At 33.5% G+C, this 20,795-nt stretch overlaps 1 protein-coding gene and 1 long non-coding RNA gene across 5 annotated transcripts in view; one reads left to right on the top strand and one right to left on the bottom strand.

Annotated features, from left to right (window-relative positions):
* Positions 1 to 20,795, top strand: part of LOC126926124 (zinc finger and BTB domain-containing protein 12-like) — a 96,885-nt gene that overhangs the window by 29,712 nt on the left and 46,378 nt on the right. Inside the window, exon 6 of one of the 4 annotated variants that reach the window (XM_050742242.1) lies at positions 1,014 to 4,916. The exons of the other annotated variants lie outside the window; for them this stretch is intronic. Coding sequence (XP_050598199.1) covers positions 1,014 to 1,492 — 479 coding nt within the window. The 3' untranslated portion in view covers positions 1,493 to 4,916. Of the gene's footprint in view, positions 1 to 1,013; positions 4,917 to 20,795 lie in introns of those variants that run through there. 4 annotated transcript variants of the gene reach the window in all.
* LOC126926129 (uncharacterized) lies at positions 16,976 to 18,282 on the bottom strand. The gene is made up of 2 exons (XR_007714300.1): positions 17,793 to 18,282; positions 16,976 to 17,362 (listed from the first exon to the last, which is right to left on the bottom strand). It is a non-coding gene; the product is annotated as an uncharacterized LOC126926129 (long non-coding RNA).

Consider the following 20,795-nt stretch of genomic DNA (forward strand, 5'->3'; position numbering starts at 1 on the left):
ATTTACAATGTAGAATGCAGAACAAGTAAAGAAAAAAAATATTATGCATATTATAATCGCAAAAATTATTTGTTTTTATTTATCGTTATTGTTTTAACAGTGATAGTAACAGCAACTATATACAATTATATATCAATAAGATTTATACGTGTCAAGCGAAAATTTGTAAACGTAAAAGGGTGTTATTGTCAAGAAACATTGTATAATAATCTTGGAGGATGCAGCGCGAGCTCTCACGCCTCATGTCCCAATAACACACGCTTACCATTTGTCTCCGATGTGTGCGCGTTAATAAACGCGCGATATCGTTGTACGCACGACAGGTAGTAATAGGATCAACCAATATATTTTTTCTTAATTTTTATAAAACAAACAAGTTATCTTTTATTCACTAATAAATATATAAATGAAATATATGAAATCATACATATAAAAATTCAGGAAATATTATTTTGATTTGTTACTTGATTTATTATGCTCTTAATTATTTTGTTGTAAGAACTTTGAACTATTACCAATGAATAGAATATAAAATCAAATTATTTGACTCATTTACTTAAGATTAGAGGTGGTAGTTTTCAATGTTGCAATTGAACATTGAAATCTAACCACATTAATATTTTTATACTCAAAATAAAATGTTATATAATAGTAATTGAGGGGTTAAGAAAATGGCACTTATTGAAGTGTTTTTATCTTTTTGGAGAGGAGATATAATAATTTTGGTATAAACATTTACATAATTTGTGTAGAAGGAATTGTACAAAAAATAATATAATCATAATACATAAAAATTGATATTTAGAACTCTAAGAATGATCCTATTGCTAAATTAGAAAGAGTATATAATAGTCGTGTGGCTAGGGTTTCTTAGCTGGTTGTTGCTGTCCGGTGGTGGCTGGCAAATCGGAGACCCCACCCATAAATCCATTCAATAAAACAAAACAAAAAAAATTAACTCCCTTCTCCGTGCTGCCTCTACCGGGTTAGAGCAAGTTGTGTGTGTGTTGCAGCTGACCTACGCAAACTGCACTCGCTGGACCCACGCCCCTGTCCTGTCTGCAACCGCATGTACAGTAACTTGTCGAACCTACGTCAGCACATGCGCCTGATCCACAACCCTCAGAGTGTCACATGCCCCCTCTGTAACAAGCCATTCAAGACCAAGCTCTACCTGAAACGCCACCTGGTCAGCTTCCATGAGCTCAGCGTGGCAGACAGGCATCGTCAAGAAGAAATCTACCAACAGCAACAGCCTAAAGCGCAACAACAGACTGGAGCGCAAACTCATCTACAAATCCAGGCACAACAAACAGATAATGTTAAATCCTTTTCTACGCCCAGAGTTTCTATGGAAGAGGGCACAGCTACAGTAACTCTGGAAAACAAATCAAGAGTATTCCAAGATGGTGCTTATGAGGTCAATCAGACCAATGCCGAATCTAAGCACTTTCAGAGCAGCATGATGCAATTTGATGCTGCATACCACTAATGCGCCTTAGTTTCTTCGGCCCATTTGTGATAGCTTTTTGGTTGAGTAGGCTTAATGCCAGTAATTTCTGGCAACCATAAACTCCAGATGGAGATTAATATAGTCTTTTGAAGACAGATTAAGGTGCAGTGAAGAGATTAAGGGTGTGTGCTGTGATGGAGAGCATTAAGAATTTTTAGAATTCTTAACATTGGATATTTTTATATAAGATTACTTATCAACCACTCTATTCTTCATAGCAAGTGCTTAAATTTAGAATTTCGTATTATTTTTAATTGGTATAAAGTAACCATATCTTACTTTTATTTTTTTGTATAAAAATATAATTCAAAGATTTCGTATTTATTTATAATAAGTGATATAGTAGTAACAATTATTAAAAGTCTTTAGAGTATGATACAAGTATGAACGAATGGAATGAAATTTTAAATATTAATCAGTGAACAATGATATTTTCTAGTTTTAAATATTTTATTTCTTTTCTTTTTAATTTATTCTATTTTCATTATTTGTTTTATCATAAGTATCAAATTATTTTTTTATTGTTTTGTTAATTATATTTTTCTAATATATAAAAGTAACAGATTATATAATGCATATGCAACATATTTTTCGAAACATTGATAAATTTATTACATGTAAAAGAATATAAAGTTTTTAAGTTTTGAATAATAATGTTTATTAAAGTATGAATATTATTTTTAAAACTAAGTGCATTAAAAATTCAGGGTCTCTTTATTAGAGCTTAATAAAGAAATTATTTATTAACATATATATTAATAACTAAGTAAATAATATTAATATATTAATATATAATATAGTATTAATATATTAATATATAAGTTACTAGTACAGCTTAATAAAAGCACAGAAGTATTGAAAAATATATAGAAATATTAGGAAGCAAAAATTGACAACAGAACTTGAATTTAAAATTTATATTCTATATGTAAACAGTATTCTTAATTTGTTCAGTACAGCAATATTCTTTTATCATTTTTTTTACAGCAAAAAGAGGTTTTTCTTTTGCTACTAATAATAGTAAGATTCATTTTTTTTAGCTACAAATCATTCGCAACTGAAACTTAAAAATTCTGCTCTAAAGATTTTTAACGAAACGACTACTAAAATTAGCTTCTGAGCTATCCATCATATAGCACTTTGCTCCATAGAATAATCTTTTCACAGTGTCTTACAATAACTAATGAAACAATAGTCCTCCGAAGGACAATTCGCAAAAGGTGCCGTGCCTATTCGTCGTAAGGAAATGCGAGAATATTCCTTAAACAAAAGAAGAAACAAGAGAGAAATCACAAATAACCGCCGCAAGTGGAACAGCCATCCCACCTCGTACTGATTATTCCGCGAGCCAGGATAACTTGTTGTTTTATTTGATGCTATACAGTGTTATACAGACTACAGATATTTACAACGATATTATATTCTTACAGAGGATTATATTTACTTTATCGATTGCGTCACACGACTGGGTGACACGCACAGAAACTCCCAGGATGACGTATGAACATATTATAATATATTTTTCACCGCATAGCAGTTTAACGGTGCAATAGACAGCCAACCGATTTTACAGCTCAAGCAGATTTACAGAGGATTTATTATTGACAGTTATCGATGGGAAACCACCGTGATGCAGCAGATTGAATTTAATATATTATAAGAGGCCTGTGCCCGAGATGGCTTTTCTTGCTAATTTTTTTATACGCTCTAATGTGATATTACAGAGCTGAATTTATCACTTTTCTCCATAGTTTTAGCAAATTACGTATAATCCAACTTCTTTGGAATTTCGTTTAATTCTTTGAAATTACTTTTTAACATCACCATAAAACATTGCATTTCTGTATTTTACTTGCTGTCGTTTACTACATTGACCAATTATTTTTAATGGTATTGATTTTTGAAATATTGGTTTCTCCATTAAGTGAATTTCTCGTAAACAGTATTATTATTTTTATTATTCTCATTTTGTCTTTGTTAAACAATGATACATTTGAAACTTTAATGTATTGATATTATAAATTAACTATATTCTTAGAAAACATATATTACTAATTTAGAAATAATGGAATAGTTTGTCCCAAGTGATTTATAGAGTATTATTTTATAAAATGTATTGCTTTATCGACCAGCAATTTATTATTTAATAACGTTAATCATATATTTTACAATCTTTAATCAATCTTTTTAGACCAAGTTGAATTTTTTTCTTTTTTATTAATGCTTTATTATATGATAAAGCTTTATAGTGATAACAATTTATAAATATTTTATTATCTTAGTAAATGCGTTTAGTAGATATCTAGTAGGTGATTTTTGAAAATACTTCTATGCAAACTGATTTTATTAACACGTTAAGTTACTGGTTAACTTAAGTGACATGTATAATTTATTAAGTGACACTAATTTTTATACATGTGTTAAATTTGTTTGTCAGTATCTTAAAGTATGTAGACATTATGATACATAGAAGGTGAAGTATTTTATATTTTATTTCGGTATTACAGGATATTTAGTTTTCCTAGAACTTGTACGATATTCTGTATGTATTATTTCAAGAGAAAAGAGGAAAGATAAAGCCATCTCAGTCACCGCCGAACTCCATAGCCATAGTACCACACAGTACAACTCAGGATCTTTTATATTATATTTTACAGATGACAATAGTTCCGTGAGCGCGATGTTCTCGACAAATGTTTCACTATATACTTTACGTTAGAGTCTAAAATTTCCATCAATTTCATAGTTATTCAAATTATTATTACCTAAGTAGTAATTTTCAAAATTCTCCATCTTCTTTCTTTTCTACCAACCAGATCATCATTTCAATTTTGTTCTTTCCTTTTATTTCTTATTTCATTGACTTAAACATTGAAATATTTAATTATTGAATTTAAATATCGAAATTTCAAATATCGAGATTTTTTTCTTTTTTTTTTTTAAATCTTCTTAGCTTCTTACATGTTGCTTGTGTAATTATAAGATTGTTGGAAGTTTTACGATAGACTCCGAGTTCGAGGAAAGTGGAAACGTTTCTCGAGTTGATCGCGCCATTCACACAGGCTCCTTACCTCACGATTTACAATCAAATCACAGATGCAGCTATATATTATTATAATAAGTATATTTACATACCGTTTTACAATAGTGCCGGGGTCGCAACGACTGCGACGAATCAAATTTTTTAAAAACGCCAGACTCATTAACCACGAAAGAGATAGGAAAACAAACTAATTCCGATATTTTCGTCTCACACGTGGACGGTTTTCATTTCCTTATTGTTACGCACTTTTTCCGAAGGTTTTTCTATTCGTTTTTTAACGCGTGGAACAGAGAGCTTCGTGCCCAGCGCATAGTTTTTACTGACTCTAAGATTAGAATATAAATGTTGCATATCATGTTATTAAGATTGTTGTACAGACAGCCTGTTGCAAGCCTCGGTCTACGGTTCCTCCACTAACACTATACTACTTCGATTCTTCTTCAACATTTTATTCATTCGTTTCTTACATCTTCTTAACGATTATATATCTTTTGATCGTCATACGATCTAATCTCGCTATTGATTTATTTTTTCTGTTAGATCATAGCTCGCTATAGACATTTAATCAACAGAATTCTCATTTATTTTCTTGTAGCAATTTTCTTATAGCCTCAAAGGAGAAACTGTTCCAGTTTCAATTTCCAGAAAGTAACTAAATGATTAAATATCGTTTAGCTATGAATTTTAGATACATTCCATTAATTGAATATCGTTTGTAGAAAACACTGTGAGTGTCAGAATGGAAAACACTTGGAATATTTTAACTGAAAAATGTTCTATCTACCAATGAGGAAGTGCTATGTCTCTTTCTAAATTGTTATTAATAATGCTGAAAGGTGACGTGACAACCTCATCTCTATACAAAAACATATGAATGCTAATGAACAGCAGATAATTGTTTCCTAGCTTTTGTTATGCCATCTGCCTTCATTCAATTGAATGGAACATTGAGTTTCCTAGAAGATACACTTCTCTTTTTCATGAATTTGAACTATATTAATACTGTAAGTTCTCTTTCCCCCCCAAGAATCTGTTGCTTGGCACTTGCAATGTTTTCCACGAGCACTCGTCGATTAGATGATACAGTAAAGTCTCCATAAAAGCTAAGAATTGGCGAAAGGAAAAGAAGGAAAGAGCAACTCGACTTATTCGTAGCTGTATGGTGTTCATTCCAGCGAATGACAAGCAGAAAAATGTGTAGGATCCCAATAACTTTCAAGTAGAGTTGGCGTGGATTTATGCAAATTCATATTTTTTAACCAACCTAATGAAACACTTATTTCAATTGCTAAATATTATGACACTATACTTTGGGTATCTCGCATATTTTTCCATATTATACGCTTTCCAATTGAACTATAATTGCGTAAGAACCAGCAGTCTACTTATGAGATGCCTGGGTGGGAAACATCACCACCAGGCACATGAGATAATTCTCTTTCAAAACTTAGTTATTTCTCTCCACAGTTTGTCCTATTGGACATTCGGTGAATTCTTCCATATTCTTTATAAATTATCACCTGGATGACTATTCCCAGAAAGGAAACATGTCATCTTGCATCATCTCATGAGATTAGCAGGTCAGAAGGATGCTTGTTTTTTAATCTTCGTTTAATCTTGGCTTTGTGGGCCTGCAGGGTTAGTTGATTAGGACGCTGTGCGACTCTTTTCTCACGCTTTGTTCCATTTCTCTTAATTTCCTCTTGGATCGTTGGTAGCCTAATTGGCTGTTTCCTTAGACTTCCGCTGCTGAGACACTGCGCTGCATTCGCAACTGTTCTCAGTACGGTTGATTGCAATGATTCAGCCACGTGCTTTATCACTGTTCTTGTCCACAGAGATGAGATAGCTGAGAGTACAGCTATCGCTACTCGGATGCTTGCTATGTTTCACTCGAGTACCCTACTCGTGTCACAGGCGTTCACAATGTTTCTCGCTATTTGTTTTTGATAGACAATGAAACGATCATTTTAAAGTAGACATTTTTAGCTCTGTACGGAAATGCCAACGAATCAACATTCTCGAGTAGTATGCTGATAGGCTATACGTTGATGATATTGTCAGCTGTTGGAACTACACTTTGACAGCTTGCAACTTGTATACACAAGTACATCTTAGCAGCTTTTGCTAATGTGTTTTCAACAGCTGGAAATGTGTGGAAATGTTGAAGCCAGCCAGTCTACCTGCTGAGAACGCTAACTTGTTGGTATTTCGGTACAAAAATGAAGATATTTAATTTAGATATTCGATTTATTCAGAAATATAAATTCTTCGAAATATCGTAAACATCGAGTGACACGAGTAGAGTGTTCGAGTATTGTTCTGATTGCGAGTATCCGGGTACCTGATGGTCGGATAGGACTCGAGTAAATTTTTGTTTTATATTTTGAGATAGTCAATTATCTCTTTTTTATTATTTTTTTTTTTATTTTGAGATAGTCAATGATTGCCTTTTCAAGTATAAGAGAAGCTGATATAATAGAAAAGTAATTTTCTTTATCTCGAGACAGAACTTCTTGAGATGGAAGTCGGTAATTGGCCTTTTCACGTAAAAGAGAGATTCCAAGGTAACACGATGCGATTGGCGAGAAATTTAAAACGAAGAAGCTTCGTCGTGGCGCTAGTGTCGTCTCGCTGAAACGAAGATGAAACAGATCTTCAACGCTAGGTTTACTCACATTTCCTATATATTCCTATCTCTACGCATCGATTTGACGTATGAACAAAATCATAAATGTAGTAGCTTAATGGGTCGTAGAGGAAAGGACAAATAATGATGTTTTGATTTAATTAATAATATTCGAAGCAATGAAATGATTACAATGCTGTCGTACGTCTTATTTTCATACGCGGCTTTCGACTTCCCGATTCACACTCTCCGGCTTCTACACTCGCTCGCTCTCGCTTCTCAACTCACACTGCACACCTTTTGCATCCGCCCTCTCCGGCATCTCAACTAACACTGCCCTTAGCGTCTCTTTGTCTTTTCCCGTCGAGAAGAAAGCGACTGGCCATTTCCTGCACCACAAATAGAGAGCTTTTAGTGACTTTGCTTCGTATGCTGCCCGAGCTTACAAAATCGCAATAAAAGCAACTAACTTAGCCATTGAAATTGTCCAATCACTTTTTAGCACACCATATGTCTCTGTTTCGGTGCAACATTTTTTATGTTGCAACATGTTTTTGTCGATTATCAAGTGGAACTGCTGACGTTATCTGTCGCCACATTCCTTGTTGCGTATCTGGTAAAACCAACAGTGTCGTTGAATATTCTGATAAGTGGTCTACCACTAGATCCGCCTGTTTGCAATTTCTTCCAAGTTGTTCCATCGACCGCAGTTTCAGTATCACGAACCACGTTCAAATTTCGCACGATCTGGGAATGTTCTCATGATTCTCCGACTCGGAATCGCATCGGAGACGACTCGAAATCCCGAGAATCTTCTCCTTCGGTTTTATCTCAAGACTCCTCTGTTTTGTTGCTTTCGTCTGATTCAAAAATCTGAAATTCAGCCTCGTTTCGAGATACTTCGTCTTCATCCTCTTCACAGCTGGCGTGTCAGAGCACTGCTCGCGTACACTGACCATCTTTTGCGTGATGTTGTCTCCTCTCCTATTGGGTTGGCAACTAAGTGATTGCGGATTTTGTCATTAAGTGGTAGTGACAAAATCCGCAATCACTTAGTTGCCAAGTCAAAAGACATATTCGGAGTTCGTGAAAATTTCAAGCAACAAATAATAAATTCACAATGATTCGCGACTACACGATCCTTTTACTGATACTGAAAATGCACTAGTAGCTCGGAAAACGTCTTCATACTGCGACTGCAATAGGTTGCTCGATTTTTGCAACTATGCGACTCATATACCGAGTTCCGTTTCTTCTTCTGAGGCTTATTGCCCTGTTCTGCCTGAAGTTCTCCAAGGTGAATACACAACTCGAAATTTGAGAAATTTTTTTTTGAGAAATTTTGTCGCAAGTATGTTCACTTCTGGCGTTCACTTTTGCCAACAGTTGGCTCGTGTATGGCATTCGTATTTCTAATTATATTATTATATTATATTGGTAAATTATTATTAATATTATTCAATTATATTATTATATTTCTAAGCCAATTTACCAACTTACTTTACGATTATGTTAAATCGACGCGTATGCGCAGAGATAGGTACACCAGGTAGAGAACTTGGAAACTGGAAAGCTTCGAGGAAAATGAATTTCCATGTATATTCGTCTCGTTGAATGGATAGAAGTCGATAGAAACCGTAGAACAAGAACGTACACGGTTTGTGTAATTTTCCTCGTGAAATTCGAAATGCGTCAAAAGGACGCGCGTTCCGTGAAATTAGCGTCGAAGAGAAGTTGACGCGTCACGTTACTCGCGTCGAAGGTTCAAAGGGGAATTCCGCCATTGGTGGGGATAAGCAAGCAGCAATTAAACGGCAGCTACTTGCGAGCAATTATGGAGTCTTTACTGTTAGTCCAATTCAATTAATCGATATTTTTACTTCGTTTGTTAATAACATCGAGTGTCTTGAGTTTTTCGATCTAAAACACATCTGTCAGAAACTTTCGATTCACTTTGTTGCAACGTATAATACGATGATTCGTCGAAAGTGTAAACTGTAAATATTTTTCCTACATTATCAGTTTCTTGTGTTCTTCTTTATTCGGATATAATTTTCTCTTGTTTAATTGAAATATTACATCATACGATTCGATACCTTTCGATTCACTTTGTTGCAACGTATAATACGATGATTCGTCGAAAGTGTAAACTGTAAATATTTTTCCTACATTATCAGTTTCTTGTGTTCTTCTTTATTCGGATATAATTTTCTCTTGTTTAATTGAAATATTACATCATACGATTCGATACCTTTCGTTCGAGTCACTTTGTTGCAACGTATAATACGATGATTCGTCGAAAGTGTAAACTGTAAATATTTTTCTTACATTATCAGCTTCTTGTGTTCTTCTAAATTGAAATATCACCTTATACGATTCGATTTGATAGATTTTGATGAAAATATTAGTTGGAAAAGATCGATAATATTTCCATTGCAGAAATATTACACGGTCTTTGTTTCAGGACAGAGGATCAGTTGTGGTAGCAATTTGATTATTTGTTTACAGAATAATCGATCGATTGGCTCCCTAGACCGAGATTCATGTTCATATACATATATCATACACACACATACAGCACATAGGCAGAATGAAACAGCGAGCCACAGAGATAGAATACATAGAACGAGTAAAGCAAAGAAACTGAGAATCGATGATTTTAGACAAAAAAGGAAACGAAACGAAGCAGACAATTACAGGGAAGTCATTTTTCTAACTCGCAATCTTTCGCTGGGCATTAAAAGTGATATTAACGATCAGCCGATTAGTTGATTGATTGATTAATTGATTAATTGAGACATTCCAATAGACAATGCAGTTTTTCCATTTTTCCTAAACAAAGAGAAAGGGAAACAAAAAAAAACCGCCGAATAATCAACAAATTACTACGGAAAAAAATTAACGGCAAAACCGAAGAAATTACAGGAAAATTCGTTATCCGGGAAACGTCAAAAGTCTGGAGAAAGCACCTTTTCGCACCATTCATTCCCCGTGTTTCTTTTTCAAACGGTTTATTTGATCGGTGGGCGATTTGAAAATTGGAAAGTTGAGATGCTTGTTCGAGTTCGAGGAGCGAACATGACAAATCCGAAGTGGAAAAAGAAAAAAAAGAAAGAAAAGAAAGGAAAAAGAAAAAGATGGGGAAACGTCGGGCTAGAAATTAGAAATATTTTTGAAACTTGAAAGGATCAAGGAATCTGGGATTTAGAAAGTTGGGCAAATTTTCTATTACCGGCGAGGTAATAAATTAGAGCAAACTAATGAAATTGTCCTGATCCAGATAGGTTTAAGGTTGCGATCATTTCACGAAATTTTACTATGCAGGTTTCTATTCGAAAGCCGTGAACTTTCTAATTTTCGATTCAACTAGATTTCCTTTTATCAGTCGAAGAAACAAAAGAGTATAGTCAGAGATTCGACGAGTAGCTACGGATGTTAACATTCCCGTTTTTTCATTAATATCCATTCGTTTCGTTTATTATTTATTTTCCCCGTTATTTATTCCGAATGTTACTAACGACCATTCGAAATGTTCGCAGGATGCATTGGGACGAGTTTTTCCCATTCAATTTTTAAGTTTCTCTTCGTTCTTGTCCTATCTGACTCCTTTTGTTTTCGAAGGAAAGTGCATTCGCTTAGTTGTTGTACATATTGTAAATTACAGCGATTCGTGTACTCGACAGCTAGTAATTAACCATAGTGTTAGGGCTTAGGGTTAACGAAAAGAGGAAGGAGATTGGTTTCTCGTTCGGAACGCTATATAGTTTTTCTATTTGGAAAAGGATGGTAGTTAGCTTGTTTAATTATTCATAAGGATAAAATCTAGTCAAATTGAAGTTTTACGAAGAATTTACGAGGTTCGACAAAATTTCTCTGACGTGTCAAAAAAAGGAAGTTACGTTGCTTGTCGAGTTAAGCTGCTTGCTGAAGCGTCAAGCGCTTGAAACTGAACTCTACGCTCAAACTAAAGTATACGATAATAGGGAAATTAATTAAATAAGGCAAGTTAAAACTGCTCTCTTTTCAAGAATTACAATTTCTCTTTAACCTTATGATGTTTCGATAATTTTGCAAAATTCTGATCGGCTCATTTTGGCAGATTGGTCAATGTAAACGCGTCGATGGCTTGCTGGACAATTTGAAAGCTTCTCTTGAAATATTGCGAGCAGCGAAGCTTAATGTAAAAAGGCAGCTGGCAAAAGTTAAATTTGCATCGAATGAAATACAGTGGAACCTGCAGTGCTCGAATTAGCGGAGAGAATTTTGATAACATCAAATATTATATTATCATACGAATGAATAATCCAATCTTTTCGATGAAATTCAAAAAATTATACTTAAAAAACGATACCGCTAATTGTTTGATTATTTTTCAATTGAAACCATTGAAGCATTTGTCGTTGCTTCCTATAGCGATCAATCAAGCAAACGATGAATTCCATCAGGAAAAATGTTGTCTTTAGACGCGTTATATCGTCCAATTATATTCTGTTTATGCCTCACATCGTCTAATTAAGAGATCTTTCTCTAATGTCATAAATATTTGCAAATAAGGAGGCTTTTGTCGTCTTCACTGTAATCTTCCTTTTTTCAATACGAGGACTTGAAACGTTGATGATATGAATTATCCAAATACCAAAACATCTTCATACGTTACATATTAGCGTCCCTTTGTTGCTGATTTATTAGCATTACTATACAACAGAGCATAGATATTTATTTTTCAAGTTCATCGAAGTTTTTCTACTTCTCAAAACACTCACGTTTTTGCTTTCATTATATCAATTATATTACAATCAATTTATATTATATTAATTGTACATCTCTTAACGTTGTAAACGTTCGTGATTTTTGCAACATTTCCACACTTTTTTCTGACTTCACTAGCAGCTTTCTTTCCCCTTGAACGCTCAATGCAACGCTCAGGCATTTGCCCTCTGACTAATTTGCTCGCTACACACAAGATATTCACTTTTTGTTATTATTTATTTTATTATTTAAACAATTTCATATCACTTTCCTGTATACTTATATATATATATATATATATTGTTCCAGTATATCAAAAGTATTGCTCCATGAACAATACTTCTGTCCTTTACTATTATACATCCTGTCTACAACTTCATATCATTTTCCTGTATACTTATACATATGCATTCAAAGGTATTGTTCCATGTATCGTTTCAGTATACTTTACTATCAAAAGTATTGTTCCACAAACAATACTTCTGTCCTTCACTATTATACATCCTGTCTACAATTTCATATCAATTTTCTGTATACTTATATATACTTCCAAAAGTATTGTTCCAGTATACACTACTATCAAAAGTATTGTTCCATGAACAATACTTCTGTCCTTCACTATTATACATCCTGTCTACAACTTCATATCAATTTTCTGTATACTTATACATATACTTCCAGAAGTATTGTTCCAGTATACTCTACTATCAAAAGTATTGTTCCATGAACAATGTATACTTATATAAGTATACTCCTGTATACTTATATATATATATATGTATATATACCTTCAAAAGTATTGTTCCATGTATTGTTTCAGTATACTCTACTATCGAAAGTATTCTTCCATTATATATGTATATATAAGTTCTTGGAACAATACTTTTGAAAGTGGAACATTCGAGTAACTTTTGATTTTTTTCCATTTATGTCATCCTCGAGTCTTTACGATTTGTTTGCACGTGAACATTCGATAAATTGGACTGACGATGTCGTTGGTGACTGTACACGTAATGGGCAAATTATTGGACTGATATTTGCATAATTCTTGTATTTGGATAAAAATGTTTGCATGGGTGTTAGGGTGCTGCAGGTTCTACCGTGTGTTCGATAAGAAGCAACTGATTAAACGACGATAGTCGAGTGTGCTTGCTCTTTAACCCTTTGCACTCAGAATTTCATTTCAATTTCGTTAGCAGCAGCTGCCAACGCTTTTAAGTGTTTTATTTGAAACTTACTTTAACTAAAAACTTGGACAATTTAAATAGATAAAGGAAGAAAGAAATTCACTTAAAAATTTGAAAATACAACAATAGTGTGAACAAAACTTGTATTTAAGTGAATTTCTTTCTTCCTTTATTTATTTAAATTGTCTTAGTTTTTAGTTAAAGTGTTAGACAATTAAAGTTTAGTAAATTTAAAAATTAGAAAATACAACAATAGTGTGAATAAAACTGGTATTTAAGTATATGATATATCTTGAAACAATTTCCAGGATGTATCCTCCTTTTCTTTTGCACGTTTCACAAAAAGAAGGTGGCACTGAAAGAATGTCGACCGAGACTCGACAACGGAGCTCCTGAGATAAAAACTGATGTCGAGTCACACTCGACACACGAGTGCAAAGGGTTGAGAATACAAACTTGTACATAGCGTTTTCGGATAGTTTTACCTGACAATTCCGAGAACAGTCTGATGAGCTCTCGGATTGGTTAGTTGATCGATGCAAATGCTGATGGTTTGCTGGAAAATTTGGAAAATTTGAGAGACCAAATAGCCAAGCTTATTGTAAAAAGGCAGCAGGCTCATGGTAGATTCGTTGAATGTATAACGTACGTTTATTATTATTTTCTTTTTTTGACACAAAGCGTAGAACCGAGGGGGAAAGAGAAACTTAAGGTGAAACTAGATGATATACTAAACGAACAGATAAATTTTGCAATACGAGAATGAGAATTACTGTATGATGAATTTCGTAGGTAAGAGAAGTATAGTTCACTGAAATTGCGACCGTACAACTTACTAATTACGAATATTACGTATTAAAAATTAATCTTATATCTCTTCGTTCTTTCCTATCTCTTCTTCTTCTTCTTCTTCTTTAAAATATGTACGTCTATCATTCTTGTATCTAACGTAAGGAATTTTCTACTTGATAGCGTACTCAAACGACCAGTATTTCACTATATTTTTTAATAGTGATTTTTATAACTGTAAAGGTGAGGTAGTCGATAGTGCAATCTTTCGAGCGTAAGTGTAGTTAGTGCATCAGTATTAAAGTGAAGGCATAGGGATATATGCAACTTTCGTGCAATTTTCTATAATTACGTGTTTTTTTTTTTCTTTAATTTTTACGTGAAATTATCGATGATGTGATTGTTAGAGCTTCTTTTAATTAAACGTGTACGCGAACTGTACGAAAACAATTGATAGATCGAATAATGCTGTGAGTCCTGTGTTAGTTAAACGTTCGATTGGAAATGTGATTTCTTCTTTTTTTTTTTTGTCTTAGTCTTAATTACTCCTCTCGTTCTAATTAGTTTTTATATTTAGCGAAGTTAGGATGATAAATGATCGAATTACGAAAATATAGATTGCATTTGCCGATTAGGTTCGCGATTTCCTAATGAGAAACAGGATACGAACATAGAGCATTAAAAATGACTATTATTAATTGCTGTCATTCAAAAATAGATTACTTTCTGTGAAAAGAATCTTCAATTAAATTAATCCAGAAAATTTGCAATTTAAATCACGATTTATATTTCTGATCATTTGTTAATGATTCACTTTAGTTATTAATTACGTGGAATGGGTAAAAACCCAATAAATATAACGGAGTAATTTTGCGAAATTTCTTTCCGTGAAAGATGTGTAATTACATCTCGAATTCTAATTTAAAATTCAGGTCTTTCAATTATGGGAAACATCTCCCTCCCTCTCTCTCTCTCTCTCTCTCTCTCTCTCTCTCTCTCTCTTACTCTCTCTTTCTTGATTATACAATGGATTTCAATTACGAATACAATCTACTGAAATATTTTCATCTTAATGAAATTTCTAATTTCATTCTTTATCATCGTAAATCGTATTTATAGTTTAGTACGATTCGAAGGAATATCATAATTAGCTTTAAATTAGACGTGTAAATATTTCTCTTGAATTATCAGTCTTGCTATGGTTTTCGTTTATTCAAATATATATTTCATTTGAATATAACTTCTAAAAAGAAAAAAAAAAAACAAGTTGATATGAACCATTTTACTATGAGATAAAGCACTAAATAAATAAGATACCTATCTATTGATATTTATCTAAAAGTAAAGTAAAAATTATCTGGCTAATAGCCGAGCTGTATATTATTGCTTTCTGCGTTGGATAAGAGCCCGGTTGCTAATTTCAGTGAAAAGTAAGTCGCCGAACGAGAATCCAAAGTAATACAAATCACATAATGCAACGTTTTTTGCAAATTTACTTGGATCAAACCCTTTTCACTTTCTTTCCTCAAAAAGTGAGACAGGTTTCGCGTGAAAGCGAACAATCCTAATCGCAGACATTTTCACGAGAAACATTCTGACAAATATTATCGGAAATTGCTTTTGCAAAAAGTGTACATCGTTGCTCCGTAAACATTCTCCACTGGCAACTCTCTCAGACAATTGAACGAAGTTGCGCTTCTTTGCAAAACATTAAATCTCCTCGCAACTTTTTTTAGCGATTTTTAATGCAAACATTAAAGCAGAACATTTTTCCAATAAATAGAGATCATCGTTCGGAGTTCTTTTTGGAACAGAGCGCACGGTATGTGGAGATTTTTGGGTATCGAAAGGAGAAGCAATTTTTGGGCTACTAATTTTTGCAAAAGTCACGCGATGAATGTAACGAGAAGCGAGGGAAAAATTGGAATTTTTGATAAAGGCAGAAGTATGTTTCTCCCGAAAATAGAGGATGCCACTGATAAAGAAATTGATGATACTATTATTACTATTAATAATGTTCTTTATTCTTAATAATAAAGGAATTAACGAAGACTATTATGTTCAAATGTTTGTCAGGTTTCTGCAAAAATGTATGACTTTAGCGTGAGAACTAGGGGGAAGTGTCTTGCAGGAAGATTAAGAACATTTAGATTTTAGAACATTCGCAAAGAAACTGAAGAAAGTTAGAATTGCAATTTTTTTGCAACTACGTATTCAGAGGGGAACGCTGAATATTCAATTTTAAGCCTTTGACAATTTTGCAGGAGTCGTTGCAAATATTGTAATCCCGGATTTTTGCAAAAAATTGCAAACATTAGATGCAAAAGTTTTTACCGAAAAGTCATAAGAATTAGATTGTAGGATTTTTACGAGAAACACGAATAATAATAAACAGGTTTATAGATTTTTTGCAAAACGAAAATAAAGAAGTCTTGTTCAATAACCACGGGAATTGTCACGTTCAATTTCTGTGGAGATTCAAATGGGGAATTATCGGGTACAAAAATGATTTTAACGGCAATGTGACATTCCAGATAGAAATATTTTTCAAAAATGCGAAATTGACCTTTTCTTTGCAAGAAATCTATGAAACGAATTCGTTCGAATAATTAAAGAAATTAAAGAATTCCGTAAATTACGCGCTCGTATTTGTATTTCTAAAATTTCTACAAGGAGTGAACAATATGAAGTGAAGAGAAATGAAGGAATTGGAATTGAAATTTTTTATGTATTTTCTCATTCAGAACAAAACATTGCATGTACATAGAGGAAATACACTCCGAGTGGATTTTCTTCGGATTTTCTCGCTTCTGATGTAGAAATTTTTCACGCTTTAATCTAAGGAAATTTATTTATTAGAATCTATTATTATAAACTGTCCCGAGTGACATAGCGTAGGTATATAAAAATAAGAATGATTCATAACTATTCACATGAACGACTGAATAATCGATTCCTTTCCTTTCTTCGCTATACTAATGTGAATGACAAATGAAGATACAATTTTGTACTTAGGAGTCTGTCTAGACAGATAATTGCGGTGTATCTGCCGAAATCAACTACTATTCCTTGTATGTACCGTTAATTTTAATTTCAAGAAACAAACATGTATGTGCTTGTAAACGAATAATTTTTTTATCTAAACGTGTAGTTTGCTTTGAATTCATCGTAGTTGCTTATCAATCGTGTTACGCAGAACAGATGAGTCAGAACACGTGTGAAGCGCGGCAGAAGCTGATTTAGCACGCTAAAATAAGAAGAAAAGTTTATGTAAAAATATGATTTTGTTTTGGAGTAACAGTAGTTTCTACCAGCAATCTTCCAATGAGTGTTTTAAAGCGGCTATTTTTAAATTACGTAGAACACCTTTTCCTTCTTCCTCCTCCAAACGATTTCCCTCCTTTTCCGCAGTTTCTACTTGCAATTAACCCGTGGCTGCCTCCTTTTCCTTCCTACCGAGGATATTCCGCTTTAGCCACCGTTCTATGTATTTTTATCCACGTTTTCTTCTTACTTTTTCATAGAGAATCAGCTCATGCTTGCGTGCTATTGGACCTTTGTACAGCAAAGTTGTATAACGCGTTAAAAAAAGACGCGTTACACAACACTTCTGTGTAACACGTTATACAATTATGTTACATATGCAGCAAGTTACATGTTACACAGCGAACGCCGGTACACTTTGTAAGATCAAAGGAGATCACATTGCTAGGCACACTGAGAACGTTGTTACATATGTATGTAGCTGTTTACAGGGTGTATTAGTGCAGCAGCGACTGCTTCAACACGCTAAAGTAAGAAGAAAAGTCCACGTGAACGTATATACCTGATACGACCTAGTTTTCGAGTGACAGTTTCTTTTATATTGTAATGGTCGCTTACCTATGTTTAAACTGATTGCTCCAAGTGATCAGAGATACAGCTCACATAGAAGCATGAATGCATCGCGTCATATATCGTCGAAATTGTCCCAACTGTTTACGCGGACTTGTCGGCAACTTTGGTCGTCACGCTGACGAAGAATTTCAGTACTGTCGATTGAAGTTTTACGAACAAAAGATTTTTAACGTCTCAGAACTAATAATCGAATGGATTCAGGTCCGGAAAGCGAGTTGGTCAGGAAATAAGACCATTCGCCAGGAAATTGTCGATCTAAGCAATGCCTAGCGTTGCGAATTAACCTGCAATTCGAAATTCTTTCTTATTTTGGTGTACTGTATCCTTTGGTTTATTACAACCTTTGTCATAGTTGTCACATGACTCATGACTCACTGACATGTCAACTGACTTACACTGTATATTACTTTGTGAGCTGACATTTAAGAACTTCTCCAGGTTTATCTTGAAACTCACTGTTTTAGGTTATGTTTTATACTTGCTATGGTGAAAACGATGTCTCTGATTAGCCAGTCATTGGAAGCCCGTTCTCATTGGTCCAGTCGGGACCGGATGACCAGAAGACGGTTACCATTGGTCGATCAGAGGCACCGATTGGTCCATAAAGAATGTGCACATAACCTAAAATGCCAGGTTTTAGAATATCCAGTGAACGAAATGTAAACAGTATATAAAATCATCGATAATTCTAAGAGATCAACTACGATGAATTCAGAAAACCGTTATGGGTGTCCTAAATCAGTTAATTTGCTTGAAACTTTGTAATTTATTTTAAAGTATGACATTGTAGCTTTCATCGTAGTATTATTTTATTACTTTCTGTCTAACTTCGTAAACCGATACGTGATAAATAGGAGATAAGTATTAGCTTATTAAAGTACTAATAAGTGCATTTTTCATTGCATTTTTAGCGTTGTCTCTTTCAGAGTTGATCATTGCCCATTTACTTGTAGCACAAACACTCTGAATCTTTACGATTTGTTTCGATCGTAACAGAAATGTGGATATTCGAAGAATGTGTCGTACAATATTTTACTAAGTAATTGCTGAATAATTGAAGAATTAAGACGAGCAATTATCTGTACAGATTGAACTACGAGATAAGAACAGAGAGCAACAACTGTATGGATCTTTTGCAGTTCGATGTAACGTTTTGTTTATCGCTGCGAGACGCAGAAGCTGCGTGTATTTTTCTACGTTATTTTGCAAACGTAATTTATAGAAAACATTATGTTCGAGAGTGCGAAGTGTCGACGAGTAAAACGTTTTGTATTCCACATAATTGTAAACAATAAATAATTAAGCTTCTGTGAATTTTCCAGAATAGAAATGGAAATGTATTAAACGTCAATCCTTCTTTGTATACGAATTAATTATTTATTGTTGAAGGTAACGGATGTGAATTAAGTTTAAACTGCAAATTGTTTAAAAAATCGATCGACAAAGTTCCTTTCTCGATTCTCCATGAAATCGCTTAGCTAACTAATTGATCGTCTCTTTGGTTAATCGATTAACCGAGAAAAATGATTACCGCGATACTTAACAAAGTGTTTGATTAAATGATTGTCCGATCGAACGTCGTTTATTTGGAACGAGTTTCACATGTCCGCGAATTTTCTGTATAAAATTCTGTTAAACGCGCTCTAACGAAACACTCAAATGTTTCTGCGTTATTTTCAGTTCCTATCTTATTTAATTCTTCGATCTTATTCTTTAAGTTGACAATCGCGAACGTAAACGACCGTATTTTTTTTTTTAATTCGACTTTACCACGATTTTTATATGCTTACATTTATTTCTGAAAGCCAGACGAGTGTAGATATTTTTAGTTAACGATTGATTATATCACTAATCTACCAATAATTACTCCGTAAGTCTTTTTTTCTAATAAAATATGTGAATATTTGTTGGATGATTCTTTCTTACACGATCAATATTTTCCTAATTTACCGTGTGCATTTCAAATCTCACGACGCTACACATTCGAAATATTAGGAAAACGTTTCAAATCATATTTCAGGTTTAAGAAGCAATATAGCCAAAAGTTTTTTTTTCGCACTTTAATCAAGATCGATATCATTTAAGAATACTGTTCAATCCTCCATGGACAAATCTAGCTTTTGCAATAGAATGTTCCCTCGTGTACTTTCGTTGCTATCGTTGGACAATTCTATTCTTGTGTTTCCAATTGTGTCCTGCACAATTACGCAAAACGGAGAATTGGGGAGACACGGGAACGCTGGGAAAAAATTGCCTCAAAATTTATTTCTTGATATTTTGATCTTATTAATTGATCTGTAAAAAATATAAACGTACTATCAATATCTGTTTATGGAAATATCGTGAAATAAACTTTCGAAACTTGACACGGAAGGTGCAAAAAAAAAAAAAAAAAAAAGAAAAAATAATTTTAAAGACAGTGACAGTGTCTTGTAAAGAGACAGGACGCACCTGTTGTTCCAAAGGTTTCCTTCTTCTTCCAAGGAAATAAATGTGCAACATTTTTCGTTTTATAATATAATATTATTTTATAATATATTTTTTTATCGAATTATCTTGTTCCAATAGAACAAATTACGTGTGATCCATTTTCTTCTATAATTCAATAAAATAATATAAAACAAAGAATGTTGTGTATCTAATATTTCCTTATTAAACGAAAGAAGCTTTTGGAACAACCTAATATTTGGGTGTGTTCATTGTTGTTAGACCATATAATAGGCTCTCCATTTCTTTTAAATGAAATACTAATCCTTCCACGAAAACACAATTTGGAAGGGTGTTATTAGTTGAGAATATTCTCGAATAGACCCAGGTCTCTGTGCAACGTGGTTTTGAGAACATCAAAGGCTGCAGCCTCTTTACCATAGCAGCTATTTCTTTTGTACAATTGCTTCCACTTTGTCGCTCTGTCTTTCTTTTGTACGTACATTACAATTGCAGAAGTACAGAAATTTTATGTAAAAAATTTAATTTGCTTACGAACAA

This window comes from Bombus affinis, chromosome 17 (assembly GCF_024516045.1).
Source record: "Bombus affinis isolate iyBomAffi1 chromosome 17, iyBomAffi1.2, whole genome shotgun sequence".
NCBI lineage: Eukaryota > Metazoa > Arthropoda > Insecta > Hymenoptera > Apidae > Bombus > Bombus affinis.